The sequence below is a fragment of the Nansenia antarctica genome (genome assembly GCF_963989245.1).
Source record: "Nansenia antarctica genome assembly, chromosome: 9".
Lineage (NCBI taxonomy): Eukaryota > Metazoa > Chordata > Actinopteri > Argentiniformes > Microstomatidae > Nansenia > Nansenia antarctica.
Window position 1 is genome coordinate 14,862,604 of NC_137679.1, and position 18,820 is coordinate 14,881,423.

The window sequence follows — 18,820 nt, forward strand, 5'->3', positions numbered from 1 at the left end:
GAGTCGATAACTAATAACAAAAACAAAACACTTGCGAGTAGCGAAAACAAAAGATGAGCAAACAAGGCTCCGTTTACTAAAAGCAAACTTCACTTAAACACAAACAAATCAAAACACATATATAGTCAATAATACCTGGAAGTAGCGACAGGTAAGGTAAAGTCCTCCAGGACCGAAAGGACAGGACATTCACAATATTCTTAAGGGAAAGACGAGGGTTCACAAGACGCTAACAAGTACGAACAACTGACAAGGGAACAGGGAAATGGGACACACCTAAATACACATACAAACACTCACAGGTGACAATAATCACGTAATTAGTCCAGGGCTGGAGTGATGCTGCTCTTCAACCAGCAGAGGCATCGGGGAGGCATCCTCGCTGACCCCCCTCGTAACAAACGTGCTCTAAAAACCATTCTAAAAACGTTTGCTTATAACCTTCTTAAAATGTTTACTGAAAACCCTGTTAAAACATTATGCCCAAACATTCTTAAAATGTTTTTAGCTAAACGTATTAACACATGTAAAAGTTTGATAACATCAATATTCAAGTCTTTCAACATAATGTATCATTATTTATTAACATTAACAACAGAGGTGAGACAGGGAGAGGCAGCCACAGCTTCATTTGAGAATTTTTTTTTTTTTTTTTTAAAGCAAAACATCATATACTGTACATACTGAAAACATGGAAGTCAGAACCTATCATCACTGCAACAGTACATATCTCTGACAGTACATATCCTCATGACAGACAGGCATTCCCAAAGTGTTGATTGCTTGATTTAGTCCTCGAACAGTGTGGGGCTTCTGCTCCCCTCAAGTGCTGCTGCTGCACCTGGACACATTCTTAAACATCATCCCTGGACACATCCTTACTCTGAACTCTGTCCTCAGTCACAGATGGTCCACCTGTATCACTGTCCTCAGTCATGGATGGTCCACCTGTATTATCCACCTGCATTATAACAAAAATAGTATTTAAAATCAGAATAGTTTCTGATTCATCAGAAGTCTTTTTGGTAGCCCTTTAAATTACAGGCCGTTAATTATGCAGTAATTACTGTAAATAACCAAGTAATATCCATGTAAAATAGACATGTAGAATGCTAGTAATTGTGCTAGCTAGATTGCTATAGCTTGCTAGCTAGCTAGCTAGCTCCCAAACCTGTCCCAAACTTTTGGGCTGGTAGATTTGCTTCACTCACCAGCCAAAAAACCAACAACAATGACGTTAATCTATTGAGTGGCTGGTAAAATCTGAACGTTCACCAATTTGTCGATTTGGACGGTGGATAAAAGTTAATTTTGCGCCCAGCTTCCTAGCAATTTCTGACAACACACACGCTCCACGTTATTCGCATTAACGGTTAGTTTGTGGTCAAGAAAGTAAATGTATCCATACAAAGTAACGTTAATCAATTAAAAACAGTTATTGTAACCTTACCGTTTAATCCACAGTGTCTCGTTCCCTTGTGCTGTCTTGAACTAAAACCGTCTACCTGTGCCCGACCACTGAACATCTCAGTCAGGCGTGAAATCTAATCAGATTCATTTGATTGGTCTGAAATCTAATCAGATTCGTTTGATTGGTCTGCCACGTCCTCAGCCTCCTCGGTTATTGGTGCAAGTCTGAAACTTGAATTTTTAACAACATCCCAAAAACATTTTAAGAATGTTTGGGCATAATGTTTTAACAGGGTTTTCAGTAAAACATTTAAGAAGGTTATAAGCAAACGTTTTTAGAATGGTTTTTAGAGCACGTTATCCTAAAACATTCTGGGAACAAACAACAAACTTAAGCTGAAAATGTTTTGAGAACATAAGGTGTAATGTTCTAGCAATATTGTCAACTCACATTTTAAGAAGGTTATTACCAAACATTTGTAGAATGTTTTTTGAGAACATTATCCTAAAACATTCTGGGAACTTAAAGAAAACTTCCCGCTGAAAACATATTCAAGAACATTAGGGCATAATGTTCTAGCAATGTTGTCACTTAACATTTTAAGAAGGTTATCATACAACATTTTAAAAATGTTTTTAGAGAACATTATCCTAGAACATTCTGGGAACTTAAAGAAAACTTCCCGCTGAAAACATTTTCAAGAACATTAGGGCATAATGTTCTAGCAATGTTGTCACTTAACATTTTAAGAAGGTTATCATACAACATTTTTAAAATGTTTTTAGAGAACATTATGCTAGAACATTCTGGGAACTTAAAGAAAACTTCCAGCTGAAAACATTTTCAAGAACATTAGGGCATAATGTTCTAGCAATGTTGTCACTTAACATTTTAAGAAGGTTATCATACAACATTTTAAAAATGTTTTTAGAGAACATTATCCTAGAACATTCTGGGAACTAAAAGAAAACTTCCCGCTGAAAACGTTTTCAAGAACATTAGGGCATAATGTTCTAGCAATGTTGTCACTTAACATTTTAAGAAGGTTATCACACAACATTTAAAAAATGTTTTTAGAGAACGTTATCCTAGTACATTCTGGGAACTAAAAGAAAACTTCCCGCTGAAAACGTTTTCAAGAACATTAGGGCATAATGTTCTAGCAATGTTGTCACTTAACATTTTAAGAAGGTTATCACACAACATTTAAAAAATGTTTTTAGAGAACATTATCCTAGAACATTCTGGGAACTAAAAGAAAACTTCCTGCTGAAAACGTTTTCAAGAACATTAGGGCATAATGTTCTAGCAATGTTGTCACTTAACATTTTAAGGTTATCACACAACATTTAAAAAATGTTTTTAGAGAACGTTATCCTAGAACATTCTGGGAACTTAAAGAAAACTTCCCGCTGAAAACATTACGAGAACATTCTAGGTAACATTCTTTGAACATTTTTAGAACAAAAAATTGCTAGCTGGAATGTTCTTCCTTTGTTATCGTGTAACATTGTGGGAACATTTTATAAAAGAACATTCTATAATCTGTTACCTAAACAATGTCCCCAAAACATCCTCAGAATGTTGCACCTAAAACGTTCTTACTTTGTTAACATTTAACGTTATAGGAACATTATTTGAAATGGTAAACATCCTTCAAATGCTCTTTGAACATTAGATGAAAACGTTTTCTTTAAAACATTAGAAGAACTTGTAGGGAATGTTAGCCAATGTTGTGGGAACATTCCCTCCTAGCTGGGAATCTGTTACCTAAACAATGTCCCCAAAACATCCTTGGAATGTTGCAGGTAAAACGTTCTTCCTTTGTTTACATATCACATTACAGGAACATTCTAGAAAAAACGTTTTGTGATCTGAGGCATCAATAACATCCTGAAAACATTATCCAAATGTTGCTTTGAAAATGTCCTTCCTTTGTTATCGTGTAACATTGTGGGAACATTTTATAAAAGAACATTCTATAATCTGTTACCTAAACAATGTCCCCAAAACATCCTCAGAATGTTGCACCTAAAACGTTCTTACTTTGTTAACATTTAACGTTATAGGAACATTATTTGAAATGGTAAACATCCTTAAAATGCTCTTTGAACATTAGATGAAAACGTTTTCTTTAAAACATTAGCAGAACTTGTAGGGAATGTTAGCCAATGTTGTGGGAACATTCCCTCCTAGCTGGGAATCTGTTACCTAAACAATGTCCCCAAAACATCCTTGGAATGTTGCAGGTAAAACGTTCTTCCTTTGTTTACATATCACATTACAGGAACATTCTAGAAAAAACGTTTTTTGATCTGAGGCATCAATAACATCCTGAAAACATTATCCAAATGTTGCTTTGAAAATGTCCTTCCTTTGTTATCGTGTAACATTGTGGGAACATTTTATAAAAGAACATTCTATAATCTGTTACCTAAACAATGTCTGTCTGGGTCCTCCCCACCCTGGGTCCTCCCCACCCCACCCTGGGTCCACCCCACCCCACCCCACCCTGGGTCCACCCCACCCCACACTCCTGATCCTGGGTTTCCCATATGAATTATATGAGCTAAAATGAATTATATGAGCGAAAAACTATGATACATTTCCCACTAGCTGGATAGATGGATGACCTCACAGAATGAAGTCTATAAGAAATACTGCACTTAGTATTTACAGGAGGTTAAGTGAAATGTGTTGCCGCGGAAATTAGCGATAGGTCCATTGAATCTAACCGACAGCAGAGCGCATGTTGCTGTACCAAGGGTGACTTTTCCTCACCAACAATGTTCCTCATCACTGTGTTGTACTTTATGAGCTGGTTTCCTGGCCTTCATTAAGCCTAAGGAGACAGCATCACTGGTATGTCTTTATTTACTCAACCATACTGGGCAAACTCCCCTCTTATCTATGTAATCTCATATCACTCACCACCAACAGCTGTTGTGATTTTCGCTCTACTAGATGGTTGCTCTACCAGGTACCCAGGTCTAGATGGTTGTTGCTCTACCAGGTACCCAGGACTCGCTTGGAACCTGGCAGAGCAGCTTTCTCTTATTTTGCACCCTGGTCATGGAATAACCTCCAGAACACACTACAGTTTAATAATCTGGTCATGGAATAACCTCTAGAACACACTACAGTTTAATAATCTGGTCATGGAATAACCTCTAGGACACATTACAGTTTAATAATCTGGTCATTGAATAACCTCTAGGACACATTACAGTTTAATAATCTGGTCATGGAATAACCTCTAGGACACATTACAATTTAATAATCTGGTCATTGAATAACCTCTAGGACACATTACAGTTTAATAATCTGGTCGTTGAATAACCTCTAGGACACATTACAGTTTAATAATCTGGTCGTGGAATAACCTCTAGGACACATTACAATTTAATAATCTGGTCATGGAATAACCTCCAGAACACAGATTAATAACAAAGCTCTGATTGGAAATTGTGTAACAGAAGAGTGCAATTGCTATTCCTAAAATGTATTTTATAATATTTATCTCTTGTCAGTTATTTATTATGTTTTATTCACCAATTGTGTATGTGTATCTGTACTGGTGTGCCTTCTTGACCAGGTCTCCCTCAAAAAAGAGATTTGAATCTCAAAGGACCTCCTGGTTAACACTAGGACAGCCTGGTTAACACTAGGACAGCCTGGTTAACATTAGGACAGTCTGGTTAACAATAGGACCTCCTGGTTAACATTAGGACAGTCTGGTTAACACTAGGACAGCCTGGTTAACACTAGGACAGCCGTGCCTATTTCAACTACTCTTAGTGCCGCCTCAGGGGTCAAATGACCATAGTCTTTAGAATGGGAAGCTGCTACTTACACACAACAGTCACTAGTTGGCACATCTTGTAATTTAGCCTGCCTCCTCCACAGAAAAACTGCAAAATATCTTCATACTAGCTTATCCTGATGTGGTCATGAAAGGAGGGTCCTGAAATTTGATTGAGTGCAAAGATTTTTTTTTAATTGACTCACCCATGGCTGTTCTAGTGATAAAAAAAGTTTTTTTTGAAATTATTTATTAAATCTATCAATCATGATGAACACTAGAATACACACATCAAACACCACAATCATTTTTTAAAGTCATCTTTAATATCGGAAATAAAAGATGACGCCGTAAAATAATATATTTAAGACTGATAACACGGCCATATACAAAGATAAAAAAACAAACATGAAAAGCACACAGTTTTATTCTGTTAAAACAGTGGACTGTCAAAAGGGAAAAGTTCAATACTTGAGCGCCTAAAAATATCAAGTTTCATTTCACAAAGTAATAGTTCTGTAAGAATAAAAAAGTTACACAAATAGCGTTATAACATTATCCACCTTTCTTAACTACATCCAGATCATTATTCAGAAGGTCGTGTCCTGATCCTCCGTGTGTGTGTGTACTGCCCGATCGTCTTCAAGGCTGAGCTCACAGAGACAGTCTCTCTCTCTCTCTCTCTCTCTCTCTCTCTCTCTCTCTCCTTCTTCTTCTTCTTCCCCCCTCTCTCTCTCTCTCTCTCTCTCTCTCTCTCTCCTTCCTTCCTTCCCTCTCCTTCCCCTCCCATCTCTCCCTCTCTTCTTCTTCTTCCCCTCTCTCTCTCTCTCTCTCTCTCTCTCTCTCTCTCTCTCTCTTTCCTTCCTTCCCTCTCCTTCCCCTCTCTCTCTCTCTCTCCCCCCTTCCTTCCCTCTCCTTCCCCTCCCATCTCTCTCTCCCTCTCCCTCCCCTATCTCCCCCCCTCCACCCCCCTCTTCCTCTGCATCAGTTATAGATGAAGTTGAACCTGGAACAGAAACAGAAGCTGTGAGAACATGAAGGACACCTGTCAATCAACCAGGGTCACTGGGTCACCATGGTAACACTGGGTCACCATGGTAACACCCGGTCAGTGTTAGGGTCAGAGCTAGGGTCATTGTTACTACCCCCCTGTACTGTGTCTCCTGAGACATCTACTACCCCCCAGCACTGTGTCTCCTGAGAGATCTACTACCCCCAGCACTGTGTCTTCTGAGACATCTACTACCCCCCAGCACTGTGTCTCCTGAGACATCTACTACCCCCCAGCACTGTGTCTCCTGAGACATCTACTACCCCCAGCACTGTGTCTCCTGAGACATCTACTACCCCCTTGTACTGTGTCTCCTGAGACACCTACTACCCCCTGTACTGTGTCTCCTGAGACATCTACTACCCTCCAGCACTGTGTCTCCTGAGACATCTACTACCCCCCCAGCACTGTGTCTCCTGAGACATCTACTACCCCCCCAGCACTGTGTCTCCTGAGACATCTACTACCCCCCAGCACTGTGTCTCCTGAGACACCTACTACCCCCTGTACTGTGTATCCTGAGACATCTACTACCCTCCAGCACTGTGTCTCCTGAGACATCTACTACCCTCCTGTACTGTGTTTCCTGAGACATCAACTACCCTCCTGTACTGTGTCTCCTGAGACATCTACTACCCCCCCAGCACTGTGTCTCCTGAGACATCTACCACCCCCCCCCGCCCTTGTACTGTTTCTCCAGTGTCTTCTTATATCACGAGGACTGCCAATGGCCCCTGGCCTGAGCTAGATTACTCTTCCTGCTACGACTGGTGAATTGATGATTCACTTGCTTAGTCAAAAGTATCGATTGTAAGTCGCTTTGGAATTAGGCATCTGCTAAATGCAAAAAATGTAAATGTCAAGGTCAGGGAGGCCCTCCAATGGGGTGGTCCTCTGAGGGAGGCTGGATATGATTGGTGGGTTACCTGCTGAGCAGCTGAGGGAGGCTGGATATGATTGGTCCGTAGCCGGGGGCGTTGTCGTACAGCTCAAACAGCGGCGCCGCCACCAGCTTGTAGTTCTTAGGGACGGCAAACAGAGCTACACACACACACACACAAAAAGAGAGGCGCACACACACACACACACACACACACACACACACACACAGACACAGATTCAGTAATCCAGTCAACACTACACCTGCAACAACCATGACATCACAGGCTGACGGACCAATCACCTTTCTCCTGCAGCTGAACCAGGAAGAGCTTCTTGTGTTCCTTGGGTTTGGTGATATGAGCAGGGATGTAGGGGTACTGAAAACACACACACACACACACACACACACACACACACACACACACACACAGGGTTAGGGGGCACAGAGGGTGGAGGCTCTCTCTCTCCCTCCCTCTCTCTCTCTCCCTCTCTCTCTCTCTCCCCCCGCCCAATCTATCCCCCCCTGACCCCCCCCTCCCCCCTCCCTCTCTCTCTCCCCCCCCTCCCTCTCTCTCCCCCCCCCCCCTCCCTCACCTGTGGGGGTTCAAAGTTGGGTCTCCACCAGTTCCCGATGCAGTCGTCTATCACCCACTCCTGCTTTACACCGTCCTGACGCCCCAGGATCTGTACACACACACACACACACACACACACACACACACACACACACACACACACACACACACACACACACACACACACACACACACACACACACACACACACACACACACACACACACACACACACAGTTCATTAAAGCAATGTACAAACCATATGCTTGCTTCTTTATTAATTATTACTTTATTATATATATATTATATATGATAAATTCCTGGTAAAAATGTTATCTTAGAACAAAACAATAGATTTGATATGGTTGGAATGCGCTCTAGTGGGCAGAACGTTCATAACAACCACATGTAGTGTAAACAGGGGGTCAGAGGTCAGGGTGGTGGTCCTCTCATGGAGACAGAGGGTCTAGGGGTCAAAGGTCAAACGTACCTCTGTCATCAACCTCTTCAGTCCCTCCACCTCGTCCTCCCCCGAGCTCAGCTCTCCTCCTGGCCTACACACACACACTTCATCAACACCTGAACACACTTCTTCCATTGCCGTGCGTGCGTGCGTGCGCGTCTGTGTGTGTGCGTGTGTCTGTGTGCGTGTGTGTGTGTGTACCAGGACCACTCACAGTTTGAAGAAGGTGGTGCCCAGCTGCAGCAGCAGGACGTGGGGGAGGCGGTGCTCGTGGACGATCAGCACGCCCTCCACCGCCCGCCTCATCCCCACCTTGTCAAACTCCTCCCTCATCCTCTGGAAGCGCGCGGCCACGGAGCTGTCCTTCTCGTACAGCGGCTCCTTGGTCCCGAACGTGTAGTTGGTGAGGGGGTATCTGCAGGGAGGGTGTTATGTTACATACAGTTTTTTTTTTACACAAACACACTAATGTTACACTAACGCACAGAAGCTGGTAAGGGTTAGTAGGTAAGGGTTAGTAGGTAAGGGTTAGTTAGGTAAGGGTTATTAGGTAAGGGTTAGTAGGTAAAGGTTAGTAGGTAAGGGTTAGGAGGTAAGGGTTAGTTAGGTAAGGGTTATTAGGTAAGGGTTAGTTAGGTAAGGGTTAGTTAGGTAAGGGTTAGTTAGGTAAGGGTTAGTAGGTAAGGGTTAGTAGGTAAGGGTTAGTTAGGTAAGGGTTAGTTAGGTAAGGGTTAGTTAGGTAAGGGTTAGTAGGTAAGGGTTAGAAGGTAAGGGTTAGTTAGGTAAGGGTTAGTTAGGTAAGGGTTAGTAGGTAAGGGTTAGAAGGTAAGGGTTAGAAGGTAAGGGTTAGTTAGGTAAGGGTTAGTTAGGTAAGGGTTAGTTAGGTAAGGGTTAGTTAGGTAAGGGTTAGTAGGTAAGGGTTAGAAGGTAAGGGTTAGTAGGTAAGGGTTAGTTAGGTAAGGGTTAGTTAGGTAAGGGTTAGTTAGGTAAGGGTTAGTTAGGTAAGGGTTAGTAGGTAAGGGTTAGTAGATAAGGGTTAGAAGGTAAGGGTTAGTTAGGTAAGGGTTAGTAGGTAAGGGTTAGTAGGTAAGGGTTAGTAGGTAAGGGTTAGTAGGTAAGGGTTAGTTAGGTAAGGTTAATAGGTAAGGGTTAGAAGGTAAGGGTTATTAGGTAAGGGTTAGTAGGTAAGGGTTAGTTAGGTAAGGGTTAGTAGGTAAGGGTTAGAAGGTAAGGGTTAGAAGGTAAGGGTTAGTTAGGTAAGGGTTAGTTAGGTAAGGGTTAGTTAGGTAAGGGTTAGTTAGGTAAGGGTTAGTAGGTAAGGGTTAGAAGGTAAGGGTTAGTAGGTAAGGGTTAGTTAGGTAAGGGTTAGTTAGGTAAGGGTTAGTTAGGTAAGGGTTAGTTAGGTAAGGGTTAGTAGGTAAGGGTTAGTAGATAAGGGTTAGAAGGTAAGGGTTAGTTAGGTAAGGGTTAGTAGGTAAGGGTTAGTAGGTAAGGGTTAGTTAGGTAAGGTTAATAGGTAAGGGTTAGAAGGTAAGGGTTATTAGGTAAGGGTTAGTAGGTAAGGGTTAGTAGGTAAGGGTTAGTAGATAAGGGTTAGAAGGTAAGGGTTAGTTAGGTAAGGGTTAGTAGGTAAGGGTTAGTAGGTAAGGGTTAGTAGGTAAGGGTTAGTAGGTAAGGGTTAGTTAGGTAAGGTTAATAGGTAAGGGTTAGAAGGTAAGGGTTATTAGGTAAGGGTTAGTAGGTAAGGGTTAGTAGGTAAGGATTAGTTAGGTAAGGGTTAGTTAGGTAAGGGTTAGTTAGGTAAGGGTTAGTAGGTAAGGGTTAGTTAGGTAAGGGTTAGTTAGGTAAGGGTTAGTAGGTAAGGGTTAGTAGGTAAGGGTTAGTAGGTAAGGGTTAGTAGGTAAGGGTTAGTAGGTAAGGGTTAGAAGGTAAGGGTTATTAGGTAAGGGTTAGTAGGTAAGGGTTAATAGGTACGGGTTAATAGGTAAGGGTTAGTAGGTAAGGGTTAGAAGGTAAGGGTTATTAGGTAAGGGTTAATAGGTAAGGGTTATTAGGTAAGGGTTATTAGGTAAGGGTTAGTAGGTAAGGGTTAGAAGGTAAGGGTTATTAGGTAAGGGTTAATAGGTAAGGGTTAATAGGTAAGGGTTAGTAGGTAAGGGTTAGTGGGTTACGGTTAGTAGGTAAGGCTTAATAGGTTAGGGTTAGTGTACAGGTTGATGGGTCGGTCCACCAGGGAGGGTTTGGAGGTGATGTAGGGTTAGGGTTAGGGTACTTACAGGTTGATGGGTTAGGGTTAGGGTACTTACAGGTTGATGGGTTAGGGTTAGGGTTAGGTTAGGAGGTTAGAGTACTTACAGGTTGATGGGTCGGTCCACCAGGGAGGGTTTGGAGGTGATGTACTTGTTGAAGTTCTGATTGACGCTCCGCGGCCAGCCCGTCGAGGGCCGGTTCGGGGGAACGATCGACATCGTCCCAGGGTAGGAAGGTGATCTCACAGGGATACCGCTGTCCGCGAACACACAGAAACAGTTCAATCCAGAGAAGATTGAATCAATGTGGGGAAACAAAATATCTGCTCACTTCTGCTACGATTTCCGGCAACGCATTACGACAGTCTGCTTCTTCTTCTTCTTTTCAATTTGATTGGCGGTTGGCGACCAACTTGAGGCGCATTACCGCCACCCTCCGGACTGTGGCTGTGTTCGAAATGGCATACTAGCATACTCAATGAGTATATACTGCCAGAGGCGCCCCGTCCATAGAGGCAACCAAGGCAATTGCTTGGGGCCACCAAACAAAAAGGGCCTTTTTGTCAAACTAGATTTTTATTTTAATTTTATTTTTTTGCATTCAGCGTTCAGTCGCTCTGAGTCTGCTCGCGCTGCGCTGCGCTCGCGCTGCGCATACATTCATCCAAGGACAGTTTTAGTTTGACAAGCTAAACAAACAATATGAGGGTAGTTAAGAGTTTAACTACTTTTCATTGTGAAATAGCTAGTTTGGTAAAGTATTCCCTGCAATTACGGCGTTATTATATGATCTATAACACCACGGACATCCATCCACTATTGGCAGTATCCACACCGCTGCCCCAAAACCCCCCTAGTGGGGCCCCGCCCCCTTGTAGCTTGAAATTGACTTCTAGCCCCGCCCCCTTCTCCTCACACCTGTCAGCAGCCAGCAATCATGAAGCGGTCACACATTTCTGGTCACCAAAAAAGAAAAAAGAAACGAGAAGACAATGAAAAACGACACCAGGATAGTGGTAAGTGGATATAATTCTGATAAATAAATACACCACGATTAAATACCTAACTAGCAAACGTTTGTATTGTAGTTTTTTGATAGCTGGCTAGTCTCGCGGTGCCAGCCGTTTCCACTTCCAATGATCCAGCCAAGTTAGCTCACTGAGTTTAGCTAGCTAACGTTAGCTAGCAAGTAACATTTTTAAAGTTAACTATTTATTTGTTACGTATTTAGTTGACAGCTGGGTACAAAATACAAATAGTTAATACATCATGTAGCCTATATTAAAGCCTTTAAAAAAAGGCTAGCTAATGTGACAGTGTAGTATGTTAGCTTAGCTTCACATTGCAAGCCATGCAGTTCGTTTTTTTCACATTCTTGCCATGTAATGTGTTTTCCATTTTGGCCTTGGAAGCATTGTTGAAATTTTTGAAGCCATCGGAACCATCTCCAGGTACTACTTCTGATACTGACTGTAAGTTCAATGTATCCTATGCTTACAGGCCCCTTTATTTACCTCTCTCGCTCTCGCTCTCTCTCTCTCTCTCTCTCTCTCTCTCTCTCTCTCTCTCTCTCGCTCTCTTTCATGCAGTATGTATTATTTTTCTTGCAGTAGTTCCATCAACATCCACACAACCACATGTCGTTCATGACGAGGGAGAGGATTCAGCACATGAGCATGGCACCCTGCTGCCTCTCCATCATGCCATCACTCCTACAGAAGGTAGGCCTACTCCAAGCCCTTTCATAATATTAGATAGTCTTGCCCAGTGGCCAATTGAGACAAGTGAACACTGTTATTCTCTCTCTAGTGGAAGAGGATAATCACCACGACAAGGACACCCTACCCCCTAGTGCCAGCAGCAGCCCGACCAAGAGTTCAGATATAATCGAGACATTGACAATATCTGATGACCCTGCAGAATGGCCTACTGGTAAAATACCAGATGCAGCATGTTTGTTTCTTGTCAGAAAAGGGCCTGTCCAGGTTACTGACTTAGAGTTTCCAAAAAATACAGATACGATTCCACGTAGATTCACAATTGATCACTACAATAGAAAAATGAAAAATGGGGAAAAAATTAAAAGGTCATGGCTACTCTACTCTATAAAAGCAGATGCTGTCTTCTGCTTTGCATGTACTCTATTTGGAAACCGGGAAAATGCAATCAGCAAAGAAGGGTTCAGGAACTGGAGGAATTTAGGGTCTCGGCTTAAAGAGCATGAGTTCTCAAAGCCACATGCAGACAACATGAGATGCTGGCATGATTTGCAAAAGAGATTAGAAAGCAGGACAGCGATCGATCAAACCCAACAAGATTTGATGAAGCATGAGGTGGAGCACTGGAAGGGTGTCATAAGAAGAGTCATTGCCATCATATGCCATCTAGCCGAAAGAAACCAAGCTCTAAGGGGCCATACTAAAGTCTTGTTTGACAGACATAATGGAAACTTTTTTAGCACAGATTGAATTAATGGCAAAATTCGATCCAGTCCTGAGTGAACATGTGCGAAGAATCCAGAACCAGGAAACCACAGTGCATTACCTCAGCAGTAATATCCAAAACGAGATTATTGAATTGGTCGGAGACAAAGTAGTTGAGGAGATAATCAGAAGGGTAACCAAGGCCAAATACTACGCTGTCATAATGGATTGCACTCCTGATATAAGTCACACAGAACAACTCACTATTGTTCTGCGAATTGTCAACTGTGAAACATCCATTGGTGCCTCTGTCAGTGAACACTTCATTGGCTTTCTTGCTGCACAAGACACAACTGGAAAAGGCCTGTTTGAGATGCTTCTGGAAAAGCTGAAAAAGCACAACCTAAATATTGCAGACTGTCGTGGCCAATCCTACGACAATGGGAGCAACATGATGGGCCACAAACAGGGGGTTCAGGCAAGATTACTGCAGGTGGACAACAAGGCATCATGTGTTCCCTGCAGCAGTCACACTCTGAATCTCGTAGTAGCAGATGCAGCAAAATCCTCTGTGCTGTCTATGTCCCTCTTTGGTATTTTGCAGAGACTGTACACCCTTTTTAGTTCATCTGTGTCACGCTGGGCAATCCTGCAACAACATGTCAAGGACCTCACTCTGAAACCTTTATCAGTGACAAGATGGGATCCAGAGTGTGAAGGCTCTGAGGTACCAGATGCCAGAGATGGTACAAGCACTGTCTGCACTGAAGGAATTTGCTGTAGAAAAGAAGGACTCCGAGACAATGTCCTCAGCCGGGGGCATACGGGGTGAGCTGATGACCTGGCAGTTTCTGCTATGCATGGTGGTCTGGTACAATGTCTTATACCAGATCAATCATGCTAGCAAAATATTACAACGCTCCAAAGTTTCCATCCAAACGCTGAGAACGGAACTTGGAGGAGTCAAGAACTACCTTACAGACTTCAGGGACCGTGGGCTTGCTTCCTGCCAGGCAGAAGCAAGAGAAATTGCTGAGATTCTAGAGATTGACATGAGGCTTCCTGAAAAGAGAACAAAAAGAACAAAAAGGCAGTTTCTATATGAGGGCAGAGAACAAACATTGTCTACACCAGATGACCTCTTCAATCGGGAGTTTTTTCTTCCAATGGTAGACGCCGCCCTCACCAGTATCACTAGCAGGTTCTCAAAGATGGAGGATATTTACAGCCTGTATGGTTTTATGTTCTCCAAAGAGGAAATGACAAAGGCAAATACGTCTGGAAGGCTTCAGAAGCAGTGCCTAAATCTTGAAAAAACTATGGATGACATCGATGGAGAGGAGATGGTGATGGAGGTCAGGGCTGCTATCCACACATTCCCTGATGATGTGTGTGTCTCTCCAAGACAGATGTTGGACTACATATACAAGGAGGAACTTCTAGATCTCTATGGGAATCTCAGTATTGCCCTGCGGCTCCTGTTAACACTTCCGGTCACTGTCGCATCTGGCGAGAGAAGCTTCTCGAGCCTGAAGCTTATAAAGACTTACCTGAGGTCCACCATGAGCCAGGAAAGGCTTTCAGGGCTGGCACAAATCTCGATAGAACAGGAGGTTAGAAGATCTTTGGACCTGGAAGATCTGGTGGCAGCATTTGCTGCAGCCAAGGCACGAAAGCAGCGATTCTAAAAGGTTACTGTATGTCAGGGTTCAGAGTATAGAGCAGGTTCAGAGTAGGGTTCAGCAAATAGCAAACAGCAAACATAAGTAGAGTGCAAAATAAGCAAGGAGATGCAGAGTGCAAAATAAGTAAGAACCTGCAGAGTGCAAAAATTTAAATAAGATGCAGAGTGCAAAATAAGTAAGATGTCTTAGGCAGGCAGACAGACAGACAGACAAGCAGGCAGGCAAGCAGGCAGGCAGACAGACAGACCCAGTGGAGTCATGTAAAATGTAAATAAGAACACCAGCGGTTTCAGAATATACTTGTTTATTGATTTTTTTGATTAATTTCTTTATTTATTTGTTGTTCTTGCTCTGTTTGATATTACATATTAATGTTGCTGTTTCAGAATGTGAAAACACCAGCAGTTTCAGAATGTAAGTGTGTTAAGAGTTCTAATAAGCACCATTGTGAGTTGATATTTCATTATTTATATTGCTCCAATTTGATGTTACTACACATGGCTCCTTTGTTGATCAAATACTCGGACGTGTGTGTGACTGTTAATTAATACATTATGACATTTATAATGAATTCCTTTGTTTCAGACTGTTTTTTTACTTACACACACACGAGCATATGCGCGAACTTCGTAAAACCGTATTATATTTTAGTGTCAGGGAAATAAATACATTTTAAAATGTCCACATCGTCACCCGCCTAAGACCCTTACCAGGGGCCTCCATAATGTTGTTTGCTTAGGGCCCCCAAAAGTCTAGGGGCTCCCCTGCACACACACACAATGTGTTTGTGTTTCTCTCAACATAGTCTATTACTGTTTTTGTTCTGGCTTCTTTCTTTCTTTCTCTTTCTCTCACACACACCATTTTCTCTCAACAGAGTCTATTCGCACACACACACACACACACACACACACACACACACACACACACACACACACACACACTTACAGTGTAAGATGCGAGTCCAGGTCACACTCAACGGGGCTGGGTTGGACAGTGGAGGCCTGGCGCCCCCTGCTGAGCTCCATTCTGCCAATGCGCTGCAGTGACCTGGAGAACACACAGCGTCACAACGTCATTGGTCAACCACCCTCTAACCCCTTTCATCATCTACACCTGGGGAGAGCCCCAGAGCAATGATGGCTTCTTTTTTTTGTTTTTTTTGTTATTTTTTCTGAGTGGGGCAGTCCCACTCATATTTTTCTTTTTAATGACAGATATAGTATAGATTATGACAGGAAGGATGGGTGAGAGAGAGAGAGAAGGGATGACATGCCGGATATGTCCGCGGCTGGAATCGAACCGGGAGCCCTGCGGTACATGGTCAGCGCTTAATCCACTACGCCACCTAAGCGCCCCTACTGATGACTTCTCATAGGGATTTTTACATTTATTATATTATTATAGTCCCACTCATATTTTATTTTATTGGACAGATACAGTGAAGACAGACGGGAAAGTAAGGAGGAGAAGAAGGGAGAGAGGCCATGTCAGCAGGGCATGGGGCCGGATTCAAACCCATGCCGACATGGGGCATTATGTGCGCACTATAGACCGTGGAGACCGCTAGACCACTGGATCACCTCAGGCCACTCACAAGGATATTTTTCCCCCCCTGAAGTGTAACACATTTGTCCTCACATGGACTTAAGCAGATGATTGGTGTAAACAGGTGGGCTTTTTAAATCCATGCAGGGTGCTCCAAGCGCACACTTCAGAAATTACCCCTGTGAGAAGTCGTCATCATCATCATCATCATCAGGCTCGGGCTCGAGGTCGGAGGACAGGCCTGCGGCTTTGCTGGGTGTTCGCGCGGCTTTGCTGGGTGTTCGCGCGGCTTTGCTGGGTGTTCGCGCGACAGGCTTGGGCGCCCTTCTCTCCACGGTGGAGGTCAGGGTGGGGGTCGGCAGGGAGTGGATGCTGCCGCTGTCCTGCCACACCCCTCGTCCGCTTGCACTGGACGCTGCTGAGCCTGGAGAGAGAGAGAGAGGTCAAAAGGTTAAACCTCCTAAATCCTTAGCAGCCACCTCCCCAGCCTTAATTAATCAGGCCCCTCTCTCATTTAAACAAACCCTGGCCTACACACTTTTCCCAAATAGTATGTACTTCTGTGATATTACGGAGACTGTATATATGTTTATGGAATGTCATTTTCTTTTTTGTCAAGTTTTTGGAACAAACCAAAACATTTAAAAGTGTGTGTGTATGAGTGTAAGTGAGTGTGTGTGTGTGTGTGTGTGTGTGTGTGTGTGTGAGTGTGAGTGTGAGTACAAGTGAGTGTGTGTGTGTGTGTGTGTGTGTAAATGTCTGTGTGAGTATGAGTGTGTGTGTGTGTGTGTGAGTGTGAGTGTGAGTACGAGTACGAGTGAGTGTGTGTGTGTGTGTGTGTGTGTGTGTGTGTGTGTGTGTGTGTGTGTGAGTGTGTGTGTGTGTGTGTGTAAATGTCTGTGTGAGTATGAGTGTGTGTGTGTGTGTGTGTGTGTGTGTGTTACCCACCCCGGGGTGTGGTCCTCCTGTGCGTGGATGCAGGGGTGCTACGGGGGGACGGTGCTGGGCTCTCCTTTTCCTCCTCTCCTCTGGACTTAGCAGGGCCCAGAGAACGCTGGTACATACTCAGGGACGGCCAGGAGGGGGCAGCAGAGGGAAGCTCAGCTCTCAGGAAACGTGACCTGGAGAGGATAGAGAGAGGGAGGGACGAATGGATGGATGGATGGATGGAGGAAAAAGAGTAAGAACAACCTACAAGTATTTATATATCATATTAATGTCACGTGTACTTACTACATCTTGTGTGAGTTCCGGTGTGGAAGTTATTGCAAGTGAGGGCAAAGGGGGGATGATTGATTGGGTGGTTATTTGAATATTTGTGTGAGTGTCTGTGTGCACAAACACACTATCATATATGTCATATGTCAAGTCATATGTATAGATGCTTGTGTGGATGAAGACGTGTGTTCATGTTTGCCGGTGTGTGTGTGTGTGTGGTGTATGTGTGTTGTGTGTGGTGTATGTGTGAGTGGTGTGTGTGTGTGTGTGTGTGGCGTGTGTGTGTTTGTGTGTGGTGTTTGTGTGTGGTGTGTGTGTGTGTGTGTGGTGTGTGTGTGTGTGTGTATGTGTGTGTTAAGACTCACACTTGAATGCGGTCCTGACGGAGGAGTTTGAAGCTGAACTCGCTGAGGATCTCCAGGAAGGGCAGGTTCGGAGGCTCCTCCCCCTTCACCGCGTCGCGCAGCGCAAACCGGATACCGCTCCTGAGAACACATCAACAACCCAAACATGGTTCTACACAGACGTGGCACAAACTGCACCATGTTGCATAGGTTAGAAATAGAGAGAGAGAGAAAGAGAGAGAGACAGAGAAAGAGGCAAAGAGAGAGAGAGAGGCAGAGAGAAAGAGAGAGAGAGAGACAGAGAAAGAGAGAGAGAGAGAGAGAAAGAGGCAGAGAGAGAAAGATGCAGAGAGAAAGATACAGAGAAAGAGAGAGATAGAAAGACAGACACAGAGAGAGAAATAGACAGAGAGAGAGAGACAGAGAAAGAGGCAAAGAGAGAGAGAGAGGCAGAGAGAGAGAGCGAGAGAAAGAGGCAGAGAGAAAGATGCAGAGAGAGAAAGAGACAGACAGAGAGAGAGAGACAGAGAGAAAGCGACAGACAGGGACGGAGAGAGAGATAGACACAAAGAGAGAGAGAGAGAGGCAGAGAGAAAGAGAGAGAGAGAGCGAGAGAAAGAGGCAGAGAGAGAAAGATGCAGAGAGAGAGAGAGAAAGAGACAGACAGAGAGAGAGAGACAGAGAGAAAGCGACAGACAGGGACAGAGAGAGAGATAGAGACACAAAGAGAGAGAGAGACAGAGACAGATAGAGACAGAGAGAGAGAGACGAAGGTGTGAGTGTGTGTGTGTTACTGACATATGCAGGGTAATCAGTGGCTTGCGGACACGAAGCAGGTCAACGCCGAAGCTCATAGCCAGTCTCTTGGCCAGCTCTCTGATCTCTCCCAACTCCTCACTACCACGCTCCTCTGGAGCCAGCGCAGCAAGCAGCTGAGGAAACACACACACACACACACACACACACACACACACCACACACCACACACCACACACACCCTATTAGTAGTCCACCCCTCATCACTTACACACAGTAATACAGAGGTATTGTTTATTTAAACACGCGCGCACACACACGCACACGCGCACACACACACACACGCACGCACACACACACACCTGCTGCAGACTCAGACAGACAGTGCTGGCGCTCTCCGTGGGGCAGATGAG

The 18,820-nt window shown here is 43.7% G+C and overlaps 1 protein-coding gene across 1 annotated transcript; it reads right to left on the bottom strand.

Moving 5' to 3' along the window:
• Nucleotides 1–6,146: 6,146 nt before the first annotated feature.
• On the bottom strand, nt 6,147–10,775 carry nudt21 (nudix hydrolase 21). Its single transcript, XM_080539460.1, has 7 exons — nt 10,540–10,775; nt 8,399–8,599; nt 8,212–8,275; nt 7,741–7,830; nt 7,448–7,523; nt 7,191–7,305; nt 6,147–6,219 (listed from the first exon to the last, which is right to left on the bottom strand). Exons 1-7 carry the CDS (start codon nt 10,650–10,652, stop codon nt 6,198–6,200), a joined length of 681 nt encoding a protein of 226 aa, XP_080395586.1. The 5' UTR covers nt 10,653–10,775; the 3' UTR covers nt 6,147–6,197.
• Between the last annotated feature and the right edge of the window lie 8,045 nt (nt 10,776–18,820).

Bases quoted from the DNA above. Each gene is read 5' to 3' on its own strand.
- nudt21 (XM_080539460.1), bottom strand. From the start codon at position 10,652: ATGTCGATCGTTCCCCCGAACCGGCCCTCGACGGGCTGGCCGCGGAGC. The intron at 8,600-10,539 runs GTAAGTACTCTA...CCCTCCCTGCAG, and splicing joins GTGGACCGACCCATCAACCT to ATACCCCCTCACCAACTACA. The intron at 7,306-7,447 runs GTGATTGGTCCG...GTGTGTGTGTAG, and splicing joins GGTTCAGCTGCAGGAGAAAG to CTCTGTTTGCCGTCCCTAAG.